General features: G+C 33.7%; 1 protein-coding gene across 1 annotated transcript in view; it reads left to right on the top strand.

Moving 5' to 3' along the window:
* LOC126884256 (clumping factor A-like) overlaps positions 1–18,405 on the top strand; it is a 33,304-nt gene extending 14,899 nt beyond the window's left edge. The window contains exons 4-5 of the mRNA XM_050650191.1: positions 11,196–11,308; positions 18,194–18,405. Of these exons, the coding sequence (XP_050506148.1) occupies positions 11,196–11,308; positions 18,194–18,327 (247 nt within the window). The 3' untranslated portion in view covers positions 18,328–18,405. The remainder of the gene's footprint in view (positions 1–11,195; positions 11,309–18,193) is intronic.
* Positions 18,406–22,017: the final 3,612 nt, after the last annotated feature.

Here is a 22,017-nt window from a genome sequence, read left to right as displayed (position 1 = left end):
CTATATATGAAAAAACATGAGTCTTTATTTTGGGTTGTATCAATATCAATCCCCTTTAACGACATGTCTTGGCTTACCGCCTCACTCTGGGTCTTCTTCGGTCTTCCTTCGCTACTCCTTCCCTGAACCAGAAGATTGGCAATTCTTTATATTGGGTGATTAACGTCTCGATGATGAACTTGATCAAACCCAAATCTTAACCTATGCTCTCTCATGAGCATCAATTGGTGTTACCTTTAGACTCTCCCTGATAATTCATTCATAATTGTGTTTCTGTCACTACACTTATCCATCTAAGTATTCTCATTTCCACCATATGCATTCGTTATTCCTCTTTCTTTATGAATTGTTATTCCGTACGTCATTGCTGCTCTTATATATGTCTTATAGAATTTTCCCTTTAGCGTCACTGTATTTTTTTTCACACAACACAACACACAAAGATATCATTTTATTTGTAGTGACTCCATCTTTAAATGAACATTCAAAATACTCTGTCCTTGTTCACCCTTTTACCGCAAGGTTTGTTTTACAGTTCCAGTTTTGTGTCATGTTTTTTTGAGTGGTTTTAACTATTTAATACTAACAATATATCATCAGCATACATTAAACAGCAGGGAATGTGACCCTATAGTTTCTCTGTTTATCCTCATCATAATTGGCTCTGCTGCAAACTCATAGTGGGTCTTGTCCTGTTCAAGGCTCAGCCTCCATTTTTTTCCTATCCATTGCCTTGATTTTCCAATTTCGTACTTAACATTCGTAAGTATTCTTCGACCTAATCCTCAAACCGTGCTCTAGGCCTGCCTCTTCTCACTTCATCCTATCCTTGGATACGATTTAATTTACGTTAAAGGAAATAGTCCAGGGTAATAAAGTTTTTTCCATGACACTCGAGCAGCCAGGGTACTGAAGCGTTTTTTCGACAGGTAATACCTATAAGAGCCGGTAGCGAGTAGGAACTCCTTTTGGATAGTCCTATCAGGGAAAGTGAATCAATCCCTGCCTTCCGCAGATTCCAGGTGTTTCCAGACCCGGGAAACTAGTACCTGTCAAGGGTCCCTTGTCCAGGGTCACGGATGAAGCCCACAACGGCATCCAGGGCGGAGAAGAAAATCTTCACAACGGCCTGGAAGGCGGAGGTGGCAGCCCACTGGTTTTAGGGTTTGTATAAAATCGAGGGGAAGATTGATCTCCAAAGTCCAGAAAGACAGTCAATCTAAAGGATGAAAACCTTAGACAAATTTCCGGGCCCTCCAGGTTGGGGGTTGGATCATTGAGCTAGCTCCTTAATATCTAGAAAAAAACTACTGCTAAAAATCCCAAACCAAGCCTCGGAAATAGAGACGGATCTAAACAAAGACGAAAACGGCTACGAAAAAGGACCATGATGATAGGTACATGGAATATACAAGGAATAAGGGGTAAAACTGAAGAGATCATCAAAGAAATAAAACAACTTGGCCTCAACATAGTGACCCTCACTGAAACAAAGAAGAAGGGCGTTGGATCAGTAATGATAGGAGAGTACATACACCTGTATAGCGGCGTACCAAAGGAAGAAAGAGCTAAGAGAGGGGTATCCGTAATTATTAACAAAAAGTTTAAAAGGAAAATAACCAGCTGGACTGCAATAGATGAAAATATCCTGCAAGTAAATATGACCCCACACCATAAAAAAAACAACAATACTAGCCATATATGCTCCCTCAGATGATGAGAATGTAACCACAAAAGACGAATTCTTTGCAAAATTAAACGAAGTTATCACGAGAATTGGAAATAACCGAGAAATATTTTTATTAGGCGATTTTAATGGAAGAACAGGAAACAAGCGCCACAACAATGTAATTGGACCTTATGGAGAAGACGTCGTAAATGATAACGGAGAAAGACTTATTAATCTGTGTGAAAGTAATAGACTCAAAATAACTAATAGATATTACTGTCACAAAAACATACACAAACATACATGGTTTCAACCAACAAGGAATCTTAAGTCTATAATAGATTACGTGATAGTTAAACAAAATTCACAAATACTCATTAGTGATATTAGAGCTATGAGAGGAGCAGTATGCGGATCAGATCATCACATGGTCAGGGCGAAAATTATTTTCTCATATAGATTAAACGAAAGGGTCTCACCAAGCCAAGACGAACAGCTTTTAGAAAGAATTGAACTTCCTCAATACAATCTGTCCAGTTTAATTCATGAGAGCACCCGTACACTATATAAGACTCGACTGGACTCCAAACTTGACGAAACACTAACAAATACCAAATACATATATGAGAACATAATATCAAGTATTCATCAAACAGCACAGGAGGTTTTAGGAATCAAACAAAATAAAATTAGTAACAAGCTTTGGTGGAATGAAGACGTCGAAAAACGGTAACAGAAAAGAAAAGATTATACCATAAATGGTTGAGTACAAAAGGTGACGCAGACAAAGACCGATATAATGAAATGAAGAAGAAAACTTAGAAAGATAATTATGACCTCCAAACATGAGACGTGGGACAGAAAATGCAGAGAGATAGAATCCTATATTGGAGGACGACAATGCACTGAGGCGTGAAAGTTTATAAACTCTGTTAAGAAGCCGACTAACGAGAAAGTGATTCTAAATCCCGTAAATCCCGAGGATTGGACACATTATTACAAACATCTATTAAATGAGAACAGAGACGAATTTAAAGAAGATATGAATTCATCAAGAATCGAAATTCTGGGAGAGCATATTACCATAGATATCAACAGAGTGCAAAAAGCTATAGCAGGGATGAAGAATGGGAAAGCAAGCGGACTAGAGGGAGTAACTACGGAACTAATAAAGAATGGCTCAGAGAAATTACACAGAATGATCACTGGGATATTTAACGAATATAGTACATTAATGGCCATCCAACACCAGATAAATGGAAAACAGCATATATGACTCCAATATATAAAAAAGGTGACAGGAGAAATTGTAAAAACTATAGAGGGATATCGGTCACAAGTTCAATGAGTCGGCTATATGGTCGAATACTACGGGACCTGATAGAGGAAGATTATCAATCGTCTGAAGACGAAGAACAAGGAGGATTTAGAGCAGGTCGTTCATGTACAGATAACATCTTTTGTCTTAAACAAATTATAGAAAAGAAAGTTGTGACAAATAGAGAGTTACATATGACTTTTGTAGATCTTGAGAAGGCATATGACACAGTCCCGCTAAATAAACTATGGGAAGTCCTGGGCACATCAAACATACATCAAACATTGGTTAGTGCTCTCAAAGATCTATATTACGGCTCAAACTCCCAAATGAAATTCGGAAACCTCTTAGCTGAAAAATTTGCAGTTACTAAGGGTCTCAGACAGGGATGTTGTATCTCTCCGACTTTGTTTAAGATTAATATCTCTGCAGCTCTGAAACAATGGAAAAGGAAAGTCAAAGGAATGGGTATACAATTGAACGATCAGGATTGTATATATACTTTACAGTTTGCAGATGATCAGGTGGTGATCTCAAATGACAAAGATGACATGGAATATATGCTTAGAAAACTAATTGAAGAATACCAGAAATGGGGATTAAATATCAATTTAGAAAAGAAAAAATACCTCTCAATTGGCGCTGAAGCAGAACAACTCGATATCGAAGACAATCAAAAAATAAATCCATGTGACGAAAATAATACCTGGGCGTCATCTTCGACCGTAGTGGAAAAGACGAACGAGAAATTGAACATCGAATCATACAAGCCAGAAGAGCTATAGCATGTCTAAACGGAGTTCTATGGAGTGAAGAAATATCAAAGAAAAGAAAATGGAACATATATGAGACAATGGTTAAAACTAGCCTACTTTATGGAGCCGAGACATGGAGAATAGCCGATAAATATAAGAAAAAGGTCGAAGCCACGGAAATGGATGCCATCAGAAGATCGCTGAGAATATCAAGAGCCGAAAGAATAAGGAATGAAGTAATAAAACAACAAATGGGTGTAGAGGGCACTATAGTTGAGGATATTGAAAGAAAACAGCTCATATGGTATGGGCATGTGAGCCGAATGGGGGACGAAAGATTGCCTAAAAAAACTATGATGTGGCAACCCCCAGAGAAGAAAAAACGAGGACGACCACCACAGAGATGGAATCTGGAAGTTAGGAAAGCGATTAGCGCTCGAAATCTAAATGAAGACCTAACTCAGGACAGAATACAGTGGCGTTTGGGAGTCGGACAACGTCGTAAGACGTTATAAAACCGAATATATATATATATATATATATATATATATATATATATATATATATATATATATATATATATATATATACATATATATATAATACTTTTAAGATCAAATTGTAACTATTTTCTGCGTAGGATCTGGCGGCCATTTTTATTTATAAACAATTAAGTGTCAAAAATGGCATTTTTCCCTTTTTTTTCAAATCAATGGAAAACAGTGAAACTTATGGTTTTTTTGTACAAATATCTTTGAGATTATGGAAAAAGCTTTAAAATGACGTATTACAAAGTTTGACATACTCATTTATTGTTAATATAATTGCGAAAAAAGGTCGGAATTGCAAAAAAAATTAATTTCGCAATATCTATTGTGAAAATTAGTGTACAGCTTTGAAATTTTTGTCATATAAGGATTCTTTGGTGCTTAATATGTGATAAAAATTTCAAAGCGATTCATTTAATTGTTTAAATTTTATTCAAATTTTTTCCCAGACAGCATATTTTTTACAATAACATAAGTCAGAAAAAAATGACGTTAGAACCATTCCACAGATGTCAAATTAAAGAGCATGAGCTATACTTTTAACTTGGTTTAAAAATGCGAATAAAAAATGCATTTAATAGTAATAAATAATTATGCAAAAGTATCGTAAATCTTTCCTTATAAACTTTTTATTTTGTTATATAAGAAATTATATATATTTATTACAATTTTTTATTAATAATGATATAAATAACATTACTTGGTAGTTGTGCATTTAAAACAAGGTAAAAAAGTTAATTTTTTTGGAGAAAGTTATTCAAAAACTTTATAAGGAAAGATTTACGATAATTTTGCACAATTATTTATTACTAACAAATGCATTTTTTATTCGCTTTTTTAAACCAAGTTGAAAATATAGTTCATACTCTTCCATTTGACACCTGTTGGAATGGTTCTAACGTCATTTTTTTCTGACTTATGTTAGTGCAAAAAGAATGCTCACTGAGATAAACAATTGGAATAAAATTTAAACAATTGAATGAATCGCTTTGAAATTTTTATCACATATTAAGCACCAAAGAACCCTCATTTGACAAAAATGTCAAACCTGTACACTAATTTTTCACTCTTCAGAACTGCTGCAAACAGAGTAAAATGGGCCATGACGATCGTCAATGTCCTCAAAGGATGAGGAACATGAAGAAAAGTTAAAAACGTACATGTTCATTATGAACTGCTTTGGTGACGAAAACGTGTAAAATCAATTTAATAAACTATTATTTCTATAAAATAATAATAAATAATTTCGTATTAATTAATCTCATAACAAATATTGAATCATCTAAAATCTATAGAATATACAGGGTGTCCCGAAAAGATTGGTCATAAATAATACCACACATTCTGGGGTCAAAAATGGTTCAATTGAACCTAACTTACCTTAGTATAAATGTGCTCATAAAAAAAGTTACAGCCCTTTGAAGTTACAAAATGAAAATCGATTTATTTTAATATATCGAATACTATTAGAGATATTTTATTGAAAATGGACATGTATCATTCTTATGGCAGGAACATGTTAAAATAAAATTATAGTGAAATTTGTCCACCTCATAAAAATTTTATGGGGGTTTTGTTCCCTTAAACCCCCCCAAACTTTTGTGTACGTTCCAATTAATTCATTATTGTGGTACCATTAGTTAAACACAAGGTTTTTAAAACTTTTTTGCCTCTTAATATTTTTTCTATAAACTAGTTTTTATCGAGATGCGCCTTCTTTTTTAATATGTTTACATAAAAATTTTGTGGGCGTTTTGTTCCAAACCCCCCAAATGTTTGTGACGTTCCAATTAAACTATTATTGCGGTACCATAACTTAAACACAGCGTTTTTAAAACTTTTTTGCCTCTTAGCCTTTTTTTGACAAATCACCTTTTATCGAGATATGGCTTCTTTTTCAAAATATACCTAAAAATGTAAATTATAAATACATTTTCAGATTATTAACAGGTCTCTATAATCGTACTTAACCATATAAAAATATGTGGTGGATTCGACAAATATTCAAAATATCTCGATAAACACTGCCTTATCGAAAAAATAATAAGAGGCAAAAAAGTTTTAAAAACATTGTTTTTAACTAACGGTGCCACAATAATAATTTAATTGGAACGTACACAAAAGTTTGGGGGGTTTAAGGGAACAAAACCCCCATACAATTTTTATGGGGTGCACAAATTTCACTTAAATTTTTTTTAAGATGTTCCTTCCATAAGAATGCTACATGACCATTTTCAATTAAAAATCTCCAAGAGTTTTCGATATATGAAAATAAAACGATTTTCATTTTGTAACTTCAAAGGGCTGTAACTTTTTTTGTGTGCACTATTGTACATAGATAAGTCAGGTTCAAACAACCTATTTTTGACCCCAGAATCTGTGGTATAATTTATGACCAATCTTTTCGGGACACCCTGTATATTAAAAATATTAGATAAATTGTTGACCTAGACATTTCTAGTTCAGAGATAACAGCGCTTTAAACTCATAATATAATTTAGGTCAAGTTGAGTATACCCTTTTTAGTAGTTAATTTTTTTATAATTTTTTAATTTGTGTAGGTTTTGATATAATATATGGAATGAATAAAATTAACAAGGTCATTTTAATACTGTAGTGATAGGAATCACAATCAAAACAGTCGATTTGAGTAATAGTCCAAGTAATGAAGCTTAAAATATTACAAAACATCTCTATTTTTACAGAATGGATCGATTTGCGTGAAAATTTGAGAATAAGTAGTGGATGGTCCAAGGATCAAAATCTATATGATGCCGAAAGACGCTTTTACCATGGGGGTGGTTGCCACCCCATCTCGGGGGTGGAAATTTTATATTATATTTTGACCGCAAAAGTTGATAAAAAACACTCATTCTAAGCAAAAAATGATCTATACATTTTTTTGATAAAATTAATAGTTTTCGATTTATTCGAAAGTGTTAGTTTTATATCAAAAAAATCAATGTTTTTCGATATACATTTACGATTCACTAAATTTTTGCCATAGAATAAAATTTTTCAAACCAGCTTCTTGGAAAGTAAATAACCTTCAATGTCATATTTAAACATTTTTTCGTATCTCTGATACTTATCTTTCTATTCTGAAGAAAATGGCATTTTTTACCAAACTACAAAATTCGTTTTGGCTTTTAACTCCAGTTTTTTAAAAACTAATTATCTGAGCTCAAACTTGTAGAATCTATTAATAATACAAAAATAAAGAAGAATCAGTAAGGCCAATGACTAAAAGTACCGCTAACTTACAGTATTATGCTTCCAATAGGATTTCCACTTTTTTTTTCAAAAAAATATATTGATTTTTTAACCGTAACTTTTTTATTTTTTATCTTAGAAAGTTCGGTAAAAAATAATTTTGTAGGTTTTTGCAAGTTCTTTAAGCATATTGATATTAAATCTTTTTAAAATCCTCAGACGCAAAAAGAGGTAACGTTGAAAGGGTTGATAAACGTGGTTTTTGCATGTTATTACAAGTTTTAATTTTCAATAGCTCACTCAATTTTTGACGTAGAAAAAATGTTTACAAATTAGGTTCTTGGGAATTAAATAAGCTACAATTTCATATTTAAACATTTTTTCGTATCTCTGATTCTAATCTTTCTATTCTGAAGGAAAAGCCATTTTATTCCAAACTACAAAAATTCATTATTTGCTTTTAACTCCATTTTTGGTTAAACTAATTATTGTAAGCGGGTCAAACTTCTAGAGCCTATTAATGATACATAAATAAAGAAGAAATAATAAGGTCAATGAAGATTTTTAATTAGGTTGGTGATTAGAAGGTTGCTTCCGATCCCTTTTTCGCTGAAAAAATAGGGACTGACATTCTTCTCATTATAAGTCACTTAATTTTTGAGCTAGAAACCTTTGTTTTATATCTATAGATATATATCTTTAAATACTTTAAATCAGTTTGAGCAAGTTTTCCTCGAAAAATGCGTAGTTTTCCCGTCTTTTGACTTTGAAACTTACAATATTTAGCATTTGACGAAGAAGAGCTAACATATAATAAAATATAGCTCGATTACTATTAGTCTTAAAGAAAATTAAGAAAAACTGTTTTGTTTATTTTTTCAAAAGGTACATTTTTGTTAAGTAGAATTGTTTTGATAGAACGAAAATTTTTGGAGTTATTAGCAGAAAACTTATTAAAAACATTGATTTTTTCGATATAAAACTAACACTTTCGATAGCGGATAAATCGAAAACTATTAATTTCATCAGAAAAATGTATGGAACGTTTTTTGCTCAGAATGAATGTTTTTACCAACTTTTGTGGTCAAAATATAATAAAAAATTTCCACCCCTGAGATGGGGTGGCAACCGCCCCCATGGTAAAACCGACTTTTGGCATCATATAGATTTGATCCTTGGACTACCCACTACTTATTCTTAAATTTTCAAGCAAATCGATCTATTCTCTAAAAATTTCGAGGTGAAAAGCTTCGGTTCCTGGACTATAATATCTTTTGATTAAATGATTGTTTTCGAATATAGTTTTGAAATTTAAGTATATTGTAACAATATACTTATATACTTAATATACTTAACAACATAAGTATATTGTAGTATCATAATATAGTGCCTACTTAGATGTATGTAATTAGTAAGTCAAAATAGTAAGTCCTTAAACTAACTATTGTTTTCATCCAATTTTGAAAAAATGTGAAAACGTTGAATTACGTCCGTCCGTGAACACAACTCCTTCGTCACTATACCACGTATAATGACAAATGAGGTGTCGAATGAAAGCTCATAATCCAAAGATGAAAAATTTGACCCAAGACTTCCAGTTTTAGAAATATAGCCGAAAGTACTATTCTAAAGTCGCCAAAATAATACAAGCGATATATTATTCGACGCGCGATATATAACAAGACGAGAACAAATATATACTTCCGGTTGTATGACTGTCTGTCCGTCTGTCCGTCCGTCCGCGAATATAACTCCTCTAATATTAATTCAGATAGAATGGCAAATAAGGTGTCGAAGGAAAGCTTATAACCCAAGGATATTAATAAAGATGAGAAATTTGACCGCGGACGTCCGGTTTTAGAGTTGCAACCGGAAGTACCGTTTTAAAGTCACTGAAATAGTATAAGCGATATATTATTCGACGTTTCTTAGCAAGACGAGAACAAATGTATACTTTTGGTTTTTATATCATTTCCGGTTAAAAATATTTAACCGGAAGTGTCATATTATAGCCACAGAAATAGTACATGTGATATATCAATCGAAGCGTATTGAAAAATTAAATTTAGTTCCGGTTTTGAAGTCATTTCGTCTTAATTACGACCGAAAGTTTAGTAAAAGAGTTCAAATATCAACTTCCGGTTCTACTTTCGATCACTTTGGGTGAAAACCTAGGACTTACCGAATAAATACACCGAATATAAAGATACACATTGTGTATCTTTCATAACACTATAATTAATTCATTTCAACTGTTGATGATTCCCTTAGGGGAATACTTTTTCTTAGGCCCGATACTTTCTGACCAGATTAAATCCCGGTTAGTGGAATTTTGTCAGGCAAAATTCATCTAACCGAGGTTTAATCGGGACAGAAAGTACCGGCCCTTAGAATGTCAGAAGTAGAAATCTCAGTAAAGTTAATCTATAATATAGGTATAGTTAGCAAAGAGTAAATAATAGGATAAAATATGATTACAATAAAAAAAAAAGATAAAAATAATAGCCCTGGCTCCCGCGTACCAAAAAAAAATGATTAATAGCAGGTTAAAATTTGTTAATAGCTTAACGGTCTCTAGTCGGACAAACTTTGATATATGGGAAAACTGGAACAGGGGAAGTTTTAATTGTGGAACGTGATTTTAATTGTGGAACGTGTCATCCTGACAAGTTTATGGTTGTGAAAACTAACAGGTTGTTTTTAAATTTATTCAATAGCAAACTTTATATAATATATACCTAAAAAATGTTTTCCGACAAATATATTGGGCGTCCCAAACGTAGAACATTTCCAATGACAGGAATTATATTGGTGGTAAATAGCAGTCTGATTTTTGCATGAAAGTTTAATGAAAGGGTAGCAAATCAATTGGAAGTTACATCCGACAAAATACATGTAACGTTTTCGTAGTCTGACGTTCGAAACCTGTAACCTGTTCCACAATTAAAACTTTCCCGCTCTTCCAGTGTTCCCGTACATCAAAGTTTGTCCGACTAGACACCGTTAAGCTATTAACAAATTGTCAGCTTGCAATAAACTTTTTTGGTACGCGGGATAAACTTTACAGTTTTTAAATAGATACATTCCCTAACATTACAAACTAGTAGTAATGTGTGTTGCATATGCTTAAGATCAGTTATTTAGAGATTCATGTCTTTTGAGAAGCAAACAACAAAAATTAGCATCAGATTTCTAATAATTAGTAAAAAAAAATGTTACAAAAATAAAAAGAAAAAGGTAACAGCGGCACGCAGCATTTTATATAGGTATAAATAACATACACGTGCAAAAACCAATCCTTCCATCAAAGATTTTAAAAATGCGGAATAAATAGCGGGGTTTAATAAGGTAGTACCGTTGATTGAGATATTAATACCGTATTAATATTTCAATCAACGGTAGTACGTATATTTTGGATTTAAATTCAAAAGTAGCGACAAATCCTTTAGAAAAAATATCTAGATATTGTCCAAATAAACCTACAATTTTTAAATTTACTTATGGATACATACTAGGAAATAAACCTACAGCAAGTAATCATTTTAATAAAAACAACATTTTCAAAGTAATATATGTATTCTTTAAAATTGTTAACAATTTTGGTTTTCATAAGTTCCTGTTAATTTCTCCAGAATTTGGTAGTACATCATATTGAGTTTCATAAATTTTATATTATGTATTTTATTTTTTAGCAACAGCCAATATTATGGAGATTACGAAGGAGAAGGGGAATCTGAAAAATATGCCGATAGTGAGTCGAATGCAGAAGCTGAAGAGGAAGAAGAGTCCAGTCCCTACTCTTCACGTAAGATGATGCTATATTAAAATTATTAGATTATATAAATTATTGGAAATATTTTTCCGTCACAAAAAGATCACTAAACTACATTTAAATGTTTTTCTTGAAAGTACATTTATGGTACTTTGGATTGTTTATATTTTATGTTGTGCATATTGGAACATAGGGGGAGTCAACAGTCAAATAAATGTCAGAACTAAAAATGTATTTCCATCTTTAGAAATCCTAAATCCAGAAATTTTGTACGATAAGAGTTGATTTCTGTTTTGGTAATGAACCACCAGGCCCGGTCCGAGAGATTTTGCTGCCCTGGGTTAGGTCGGGGACTGCGTCTCCTCACCCTCACTTTCTAAACAAAAATTGGCTCTTTTCTAAATTTTGCCGCCCCTAAAAATTTGTCGCTCCGGGCAGCTGCCCAGTTCGCCCACCCTTGGGGTCGATCTTGTGAACATGTGTCACTGTTGTGCCAATTCGAAGGTTTATGTCCAAAGATTGATGGTCTTGGTTGATTAGATAGATAGAATCAAAGATATATTCTGATACATACCCTGATGTGATATGCAGATTTGTAAATAAAGGTTTGCAGTCTTCCTACGCATCGATTTAACAATATTTTTTGCGCATACACGTAATGTCCCTAGTTAAACATTAAACTACTATTATTTCTAACGAAGATGATCTGCTTAGTTAATACGATTGTTATGATATGTCCGAGAGCGTAATTCTCTCTAGAAACTAATGCTCCTTCTTCTTCTTTAACTGCCGTCTCGAGGTTGAATATCATCATCACTATATTTACTTTAATACTAATAACACCAAACATTCCATGTATGTTCCTAGAATGTACACACAGGACATTGAAAACATTCCTGGAATGTCCTCAAAAGCACAAGAACGTCCCCTAAATGTCCCAGGAAAGTCCTCTGTCAGCATTTTAAACATTCCCTGAATGTCTTATTGGAACATTTCATGAATGTCTTCGAATGTTCTTTGGACATTCACAGTATATTTTTTAGACATTCCCTGGATATAGTCGCTGATGTAATATAATACCTCCGATTTGTTTTTTCATGAGTTTTGTAAGAGAGACTAAAAACTTTTTTTACAGTCACCTCCTGTTTTCATATATGATATTTTTTGACATGTTTTGTAGTAAATTCAACTATCTATTTACTACAAAACATGTCAAAATTTACATGTAAAAACAGGAGATGACCCTAAAAATGGTTTTTCGTCTCCTACAAAATTCATGAAAAAGCAGATACGAGGTATTGTCACATCACCGACGATATACCAGAAGTATATGTGGCCATACCAAATACCATATCCTTGATAAATATAAACATTTTTATTACACAAAATCTTGTCATATATTTTTTCCATAATCATCACTACGATGATGATTCATTTTATTGAATTGTACATTACAATTACAATGTGGTCATAACTGACCAATGAGCAATTTTAATTTAACCTAAATTACTACTGTTCCTTAAAATAAAGAGCTTACCCCATAGCGTCTCTTATCTAATCTAACAAGATCGTGCACTATTCTAACATACACAGGCACACAAGCACTATGCTCTGCTTTTCACTATTACCTATCACTCAAACTAGCTCAAAAGGCTTTGTCCTCTTCAATCTTCTAGTTTGCCCAGTAGTATCGAGGAGCTGGATTTCCTCAATATTCTCGTACTTATGAAGTTGTTGCTCGTGACTTCCTGCCATCATCTTGATGATTATATCCAGGTTCCATTCCTAGGTCCTTATGGAGATCACTGTTTGTCACATACCAATGAGCATCTACAATATTTCTCAGTATTTTGTTCTGGAATCTTTGTATAATTTTTATATTACTTGGTCCATACAGGTCTTAATATTTGTTGATAAAGTAAACTTATTATGCATCGACAATGTGAAGTTTCTTCCAAATAGCCAATACACTTTTTATATCTATCTTTTGGTTATATCTGTTTTTTTTTGTAGACCACTTTCAGCTGATTCTAAAAAAAAATTAAAATGAATGGTAATTTTTCTATTCTTTACAATTAAAAATCAAAAGAAATAGGTACTATTTACAGGTAATAATATGCATAAATAATTCGTTTCATAAAGAATAAAGAAAATTGAAGGATTTTATAATACTTACATAATTGTTTAAACAAAAAAAAATCCAGCCAGAGCAGAGCAAAACCAACACTAACAGACAGCAGACAGAACAGCAAAAAAGCCACTAAGGGCGATTTTTCGCCCGTGTGGCCAAAGCCTAATTTCCATTTTCCAGAAATTTTTAGGTTATCATGAAAATGTGATGACCACGCGACCCTACACAGATACACGCGCGGCAAATTTGAAAATGAACGCAAATTGAATAGTAAATGGCCCCTCTTAAAATATAGGACATTGGTGGGATGTTCATAGAATGACTTGTGGTAACATTCCAATTCCACCAATAATTTAATCAGATGTTCACCGAATGTTCCTTGAATGTCCAGGACATTCAAACATTAATAGAACTTTGATAGTACATTCCTGGAATGTTTTGTTTTGTTAGGGATCTATCGCTGCCGCTGCTCTGAAGAGTTTTATAGAACTGCATTTAAACCAGTCAATTAAATTCTTCAACCATTACACTCTCCTTTTTCTATACTCCTTCCTCCTCTTAACTGTCCCTGTATTATCAGTCTTAGTTGGTCTTAGCATTTTATATCACTGTTCCACCATTACATGTCCCAGATATTGTAACTTTCTTATTTATATGGTCTTTATTATTTCTCGCAATATTACTACCAAAGAATATATGGAGAGTATATATTCTTTGCTACTACAATCGTTCGTTTTCTTCCGTGTCCAGGCTAAGCATTTTCCTGTAAACAGTCATTTCAAATGACTGTAGCTTATTTATGTACCTATTCTTGCTCCAATGTCCAGCTTTTAAGTCCATATTTCAGTATCGAAAACACGTAGCATCTCAGAGCGCTTATTCTCAGTTCTAGTCTAAGTTCTTTGTTGCAGAGAATTGTTTTCATTTTTACAAACCCTTTCTTGCTATTTCTATCCTGGCCCTTACTTTTGTCATTTGATCACTATTGTCTGAATTCAGGTTCCTAGGTAGGTATTTGTATTTATCAACAATTTATGTAGGTAAATTTCCCAAATGTATGTTTGTATATTTGTTTCCTTGGTTATTATCGTGTATTTGGTCTTTTTTATATCCATTTTTAGTCCATATTTTTTTTCAGGAACTGTTTGTTTTGTATAGTAGTAATTGGAGATGTTTCGCGGAGCTTGCCACAATCTCGGTGTCATCTGCATATCTTATGTTGTTAATAGATCTTCCGTTAATTATTATCCCTACACTTTGAGATAGTAATGCTTCTTCAAAACAGGCTTCACTATAGGTATACTTAATAATAATGGAGATATAATACATCCTGGCCTAACTCCTCACCTGATTTAAATTTTTGGACTGGGTTCATTATCTATTACTATTTGTGCTCTTTCATTCCAGTAAAGGTTTGTAATTTTTTCGTAAATCTCATTTGTCTATGTTTTTGTCTTTAGAACTTGGAATAATTTTTCATGTCTTACTTTGTCAAATGCTTTTTCAAAATCAACGGTACAAATCAACATTTTGAGCTGTCACATTAAAAGCCAATAACGCCTCTCTTATTCCTAGTCCATTTCTGACACAAACTGTCGATGCTCTTGTAGAACAATATTTTTACGTTTCGTTTCGACTATCTATACTTTTATTTTAAAACCATATTCTATTTGAATAAGTTATCAATCACTATAATTCAGTCAATTTGTACTCTGCGAGCCCCCTAGTGGGAAAGTTTTGGGGTAGTTCTGATTTCTTTCATAATATGTATTTTGGGCTGCTACATCCGAATATGAGGTTTGCGGACAAAATTTCGGGACGGAACATTGTGTAAATCACGAAAAAAGCGAAAAATTTCTGCTTTTCCCACTTTTTTGGTTAAATCTCGAAAACTATTAACTTTTAGTAAATGGTTTGTTAACAGATATTAATGTACTTAAAATTCTCTACAAATATCACTATTTACTTTTTTCTTTAGACGAACCTTCCGGTCTACAGTGCAAGTTGAAAATTGCCAATTTTTAACGGTCTCTGCAAAACCCACTTTTTATATTTCAAAACTTTATTTTTTATTAGAATGCTGTCATTTGATAAATTTCTCCTAGTTTTCTGCACAAATAATTAAAAAGAAAAAAAGGTCGAAATTGTACAAATTCACTATCACAAAAGTTAGGCCTCTAACAAAATAAAACAAAAAATATCGTGATTATTAATATTAAAAATTAAAATACAAATAATGTATAATTTAAAATTATATGAGCCGTTGTCTTTTAGAAGGTACTGGCTGTGGTTCTCCGGTGACGATAGGTCCCGATATATTATTCTTCGGTTCCGCATGTTCTGGAAAATAAAAGAGATGGTGTCAGTTCTAAAGGAGATATTTGTGGCGATTGCAAAATAGATTGTGAGATTAAACATACCTTCCGCATTGTGCTGAAGTTTTTCGATGGCATCATGTTCTGGCTCAGGGTCTAATTGCTCCATCGTCAGCGTAAGGGGGCGTTTTCCTCGAAAATAAAAGAGGTAGGGAGATACTGACTTGTGATCATATATATCAAGGAGAGATGAATGATTACGAAAAAGCTTGTGAGATTCTACATAAGACTGTCTCTTTCTTCAATCTCTTACGTCTACGTCTATATCAGAGCTATCTTCCGGTTGCTCAACGTTGTCATACAGTCCTTCGCATGATGTGCAAATTGGGGAACAATGGAGGCCCGCCTTCCTGCATCCACAATTGCGTTGGCAGCCCCTTTTACATTTACAAGAAATATACCGTAGTAGTGAGTTTGGTGCATGGTCCAAAGTGGTTGGCACTGGCACGAGACCAGTAGTAGTTTTTTTCCAACCCCACTCACTTGGATCTTTTTGTTTCTCGTCAGGCGTGGCTCGACATAAAGATAGCCATTGCTGCACCTGATAATAAACTCGAAGTGAATGTTCTCGTGCAGCAGATTCGGCAGGGGGCAATGATACGTATTGTCTGATCTCAAATCGTTTAGATTGGTCTCTTTTTTTCTTCCATATAAAGCCATGAGAAACATAACAACCTCAACTTGATGTGCATTAGGGTATTTAAAAGCCTCAATGGTTTGTTGCAAGTCTGTATTATTCTGCAGGACTAAGAAATTTCAGTTTTCCCTAATTAAACAATGCAGAGGTAGTATCACAACTACTCACCGCATCTAGGGATACTATATGGTCCATTAGGATTTTCCCAGCAGCCAGATGAGAGTTGTAGAAGCTTTGCGAAACCTTTCCTTTTCCTGGTTTCAGAAAAAATACATTTTTCGAGTTAGGACTACACAGGCCAATCAAAATGACCAGACGGTCGATACCTTCCCCCACCACTGTCACATGTTTATTTGACGGTGCCATCTCAAGAGCTGTTGTGATAATTAGGCTATCAGCACCCTCCATAGGATGGAAGATATAAATTTATCAAATGACAGCATTTTAATAAAAAAAAGGTTTGAAATGTAAAAAGTGGGTTTTACAGAAACCGTTAAAAATTGGCAATATTCAACTTGCACTTTAGACCGAAAGGTTCGTCTTAAAAAAAATAGATAGTGATATTTGTAGAGAATTTTAAGAACTTTAATTTCTGTTAACAGAACATTCACTAAAAATTCACAGTTTTTGAGATTTAAGCTAAAAATCGGGAAAGAGCACAAATTTTTCACTTTTTTCGCGATTTAGTCAGTGTTCCGTCACGAAATTTTGTCCGCAAACCTCATATTCGGATTTAGCAGGCCAAAATACATAGATAATAAAAAAAATCAGAACTACCCCAAAACTTTCCTAGTCAAAACACAATTTGATTGAATCACTAATGGTAGGGGAGCAAAGCGTGCTAAATGTGCAGTCACTCGAGCGCTTTGGGGACCTATTGGGTTATGATTATTAGGTCCTAAAACCAAAAAAAGTTAAGTAAAATTTTCCATTTTAGCGGGCGCTTGCTATTTTTTAATTTAATTTTCCATTTCCATTAATTGTTTTTTCCGATTATAGCGCCATCTATCCATAATTCGAAAAAAGGGTTCGAATAAAAGTTGCTTATTTTTATGCAGATAATCCAAATCTGTAATAAAAAATGGGAGTTACCATTTAAAATTTTAAAGTAACCCCCCACCCCACCTCCGTGGGGGGTCGCGTTTGGTACTATTCAATATATTTTTCAAAAATATTAAATAAGTGCATTTTGCGGTTTTTCGATGTGATGTTTATTTTGCTAAATATTGCGGGATTTGTAATTAAAATTTTAAATTTACCCCCCACCCCTCTCTGTGAGGGTTCATGTTTGGTATCTTTCGATAGATTTTTGAAAAATATTCAACGTGCAGTTTTTAGTTTTTCGATCTGACGTTCATTTCGCGAAATATTCGCTTTTTTCTTGTGAAACTTTGTGACTCACCAATTTCCTTACGCCCCGCTCAAATCGTCAGATTTTTTAAATATACACTGTTTTGCATGTACTTAACTTACCTTATCTTAATCTGACAATTTCGAGTATTTTTAAGGATAGATTTTTATTTTCGGGCCCCCCTAAACGAACTCCCCTGTGTTAAGAGCCAATATATGGCAGAGGTACATCTGCATGGTACCACGTTTCTCCCCAGATGATAATCTGACGCGCTCGAGTAACTGCAAAAATCCCCGCTTGGGCTCCCCTACCATAATGATTCAGTTGATTGCCAGTGGAAATTTATGAATCTTCAGTAAATTTCCCTTTATAAGTTTTGAAAACAAAGTGAAAAATATTCCTAATTTTTATAAATATATTTCAGTCTACTCTAACAGTGATGCAGAGAGTGATGGAGAAAGCTCTGAGGATGGTGAAAAATCCTCGTATACTTCTAGTGCCGATGATGGTGATGAGGAATCGGAAAGTTATACAAACGAGGAGGAAGAAGAGGAATAATTATAGGAAATTTTTGTATATTATTTTAGTATAAGTTTTGTGTATATTGAATTTAAAATTATATTTTATAATATTTGGTTTGGTCTCTTTACTTTTATCCATATAGAAATGAAAAACTGAAAAGGGCCGGATAGCTCAGGTGGTAGGATGTCTGATGTCCAAGCAGAAGCCCGGGGATCGAATCCCAGCGCAGCGCCGGCAAGAACAGCTAGACATTTTTACAAATGTCTACAACTCTGCAGAGTGACAGTAGAACCACTCTCCGAAAAAAATTTTTTTGAAGTTATACTTCTTTACGGGCGTAATGACGGTGAAATTTTATATGGGAAAACCTAGCGACCGGGCGCATGCGCATTATAACTTTGTTCTGATTGGATGTTCAAATGACATGACAAAAATTATCCAATATGGCAGCTGTGGCACAGCTGTGGGACTGTGTTTGGTTATAATGTATGCTTGTTGCGTTTTAAAATTTGTAGGAAGAGAAACAACAAACAAAAAGTTAGTTAATGGTTATACTGCCTTTTTAAATAGTTTTCATATTATATTTTTGGACTTATTTACATAGAAGAGATGATTGTTGCATGCCAATGTGAAAGCTCATCAAACTGTGCCTAGTATGAGTGCCGCAGATCTCGCTTATTCAAAGCTAAAGAATCTTTCACTGGTAAGTGTTTTATAAATAGTTGATCAAATTTTGTTATGATATTTGAACATAGCCACTTTGCACGACGCAAGTGATTGCGAAATGTATTAGTCGTTATACGGGCTCCGATACCTACCTTGAACCTACCAAAATACATAAGTAGTATGTAATACTTTTTTTTACATAATTTGATTACCATCAAAATTTATATCAATATTCACCTAATATTGTCTTCTTACCCTATGTTTTGTTGTATTTTTTCAATTCTAAATCATTTCAATTCAAAATCAAAATAATTTGATTTACATAAGTTAAAAATGTCAAAAGGTTAATCTGTTTAGTTAGACGATCTTCGCACATAATGACAAGCTGCCTCTGTGGTGCAGTTTTAATGCGGGTGAATCCCAATACAACGCAAATACCAGCCGCGTGGTAAGTTGGTTCGAATCCCAATAGAAACTTTTATTTTTTTATTTTTTTTTATACATTTTATGATTGTAAGTATATTTATTATATAATTTTATTTTCAGAAAATACGTATTTAGTTAAAAATTTTTCCGACAATTAATGTTCAGAAATCATTTGTGGCATTTTTAATGTGTTTGTGTGTGTTTTATTTTTTTATTATTTTAATTTTTGGCACTGTTTTAATAAAAATGTTTGAGAAGTATTAAGTATAAATTAATTTAATATTTAAATAAAATATAAATAAAAAGTATATTAATTTCGTTTATAATCATATAATCATATAATCATATAATAGAAGTATAACTTCTTACGTGCGTACAAAGTACACACACATTCTTTTTTTTTTAACGTTTATTCAGCAATCTGTTAGTTATAAAAATTCTAACAATAAGCGTCTTTGGGGTTTGAAATAAAAAAGAATTGACGTTAGAGAGGTCAGTCCAATGACTGGACCTCTAATATGGAACAAACATGACATTCCGATAAGATGCTACATACAAACATACATTTTACATTTACAAACAATACATATATCTAAAATATAAACACAATTACGGTGAGGTATAAAACTTATTTATAAATAAGGTCCAGTGGATTTTTACGTTTTAGTCTGTGAGTTTGTTGACTATTATCAAGCAAGTTTATTGCCAGGGCATTTGGATGGCTTTCTAGGCGTTTTATGTACCGAACACTGCACTGAACTATCACTTCACTGATCGTAGGTACTTCTAGATCACAATAAATGTCTTTGTTTGACACGAACCATGGGGCGTCTGTTATAGAGCGTAACACTTTGGATTGCAATCTTTCCATTATGGATATGTTGGATTTTGCTGCTGTACCCCATAGCTGGATCCCATAGGTCCAGACCGGTTTGAGTATTGTATTGTATACCAACAATTTGTTACGTATAGACAACTTCGATGTTCTGCCCAGTATCCAATAATGTTTACGAAATTTTAAATTTAACTGTTGGCGCTTTTTCCATATATGTGTTCTCCATGTCAAAGTTTTGTCCAGGTGCATACCAAGGTATTTAACGCTTTCGGCTTGTGGAATTGCTTTGTTATTTATTTCTATATTAGGCGATATTTTACGACATTTTGTAAATATGATATTGTAGCGGAAGAGAAATCTTGGCCGATCCCCGTATAACAGTAAACACCTCGAGAATGACGTAATCGGATGTGCTAGGCCTCGCCGGAGAATTCTGGAAGGTACGTCACGTAGGCGGAACAAGCCGATAGCTCGAGATGGGAGTCGATTGTTCCAGAATAACAACTGGGTATAAATACGGGCATATTTTGTGAATAAGTTTAGTGTATAAGATAAATTCGTCTGTAACTTATATAAATAAAGTCGTATATAAATTACGAACCGCTAGTTTTATTGTAATTAGAAGTAATTACACTAGTCACGCTACAGTTGGTGTCGGTGTTCGGTTAACTTAGTGCGATATAAATAAGTGAATTACAGAGAGACTTTAAAAGACTTTTGAACTTTATTCGTCGGGAATAACCGGAGTGCGTTAATTGTTCGGTATTCGGAAAGACTTTAAAATACTTTTGGACTTTATTCGTCGGGAATAGTTAAAGTGCGTTGATTGTTCGGTATTCGGAAAGACTGTTAAAAGACATTTTGGAAAGTACGTGTGTGCCGACCAAAGATGTTGCTACAAGAACTTACAGTAAAACAGCTCCGTGAACAGCTCGAGGAACGGGATCTGGACAGCAGTGGGCTCAAGATAGTCCTAGAAGCACGACTCGAGGATGTCCTCACGAAGAACGGAGAAGACCCAAAGACGTTCCACTTCCAGTCAGCAGAACAAGTAATCTTATCGAAATTAAAAACTGTTTCTGAAACGATCGATGAAACTTCTAGAAGAAGCGACGAGAAACTTGAAGAAGTTAGTAGAAAAAGCGACGAGAAATTCGAAAATGTTGCTAAAAGATTCGATGAGACTTCTCAAATAATTAAAGAGGTCTGTAGGCAAAACAACGAAAAACTAGAAGAAGTTTGTAAACAGAACAATGAGAAATTTGAAGAAGTTTCTAGAACATTCGATAAGATGCAGAAAAGTGTAGAGACCGTAGAAGAAAAGATCAAACAGCTAGAGAGCAGGATAACCGATACAAAAGTACAACCATCAGTTAATGCAGCAACGTTAGATCCTTTAGTGAAAGATGAACTACCGAGAGACGAAACGTCGCATAATATGAGATTCAAATTACCACCATTCGATGGAAAGTCCTCTTGGTCCATATATCTTAGACAATTTGAAGCTATTGCGACCGCCAATCATTGGACCGAACAGGAAAAGGCTGTTTCCTTGACTGCTGCTTTGCGAGGTGATGCTGCAGATATATTAAGATCAATTCCTAAGGGTCAAGAAAATTGTTACCAGACCTTGTTCACTCGTCTAGAAAAACGCTATGGAGATGCCCATCTACAACAAGTATACAAAGCACAACTGCGAAGTAGAAGTCAACGAGCAAGTGAGAATCTGCAAGAATTTGAAGCAGATGTGGCTCGTGTGGTGCGGTTGGCTTATCCAGAGGTGCCAGACAGCGTTTTAG

The sequence above is a fragment of the Diabrotica virgifera genome, chromosome 1, assembly GCF_917563875.1.
Source record: "Diabrotica virgifera virgifera chromosome 1, PGI_DIABVI_V3a".
NCBI lineage: Eukaryota > Metazoa > Arthropoda > Insecta > Coleoptera > Chrysomelidae > Diabrotica > Diabrotica virgifera.
The sequence above is the reverse complement of the archived record's forward strand: the minus strand, read 5'-3'. Positions and strand labels throughout refer to the sequence as shown.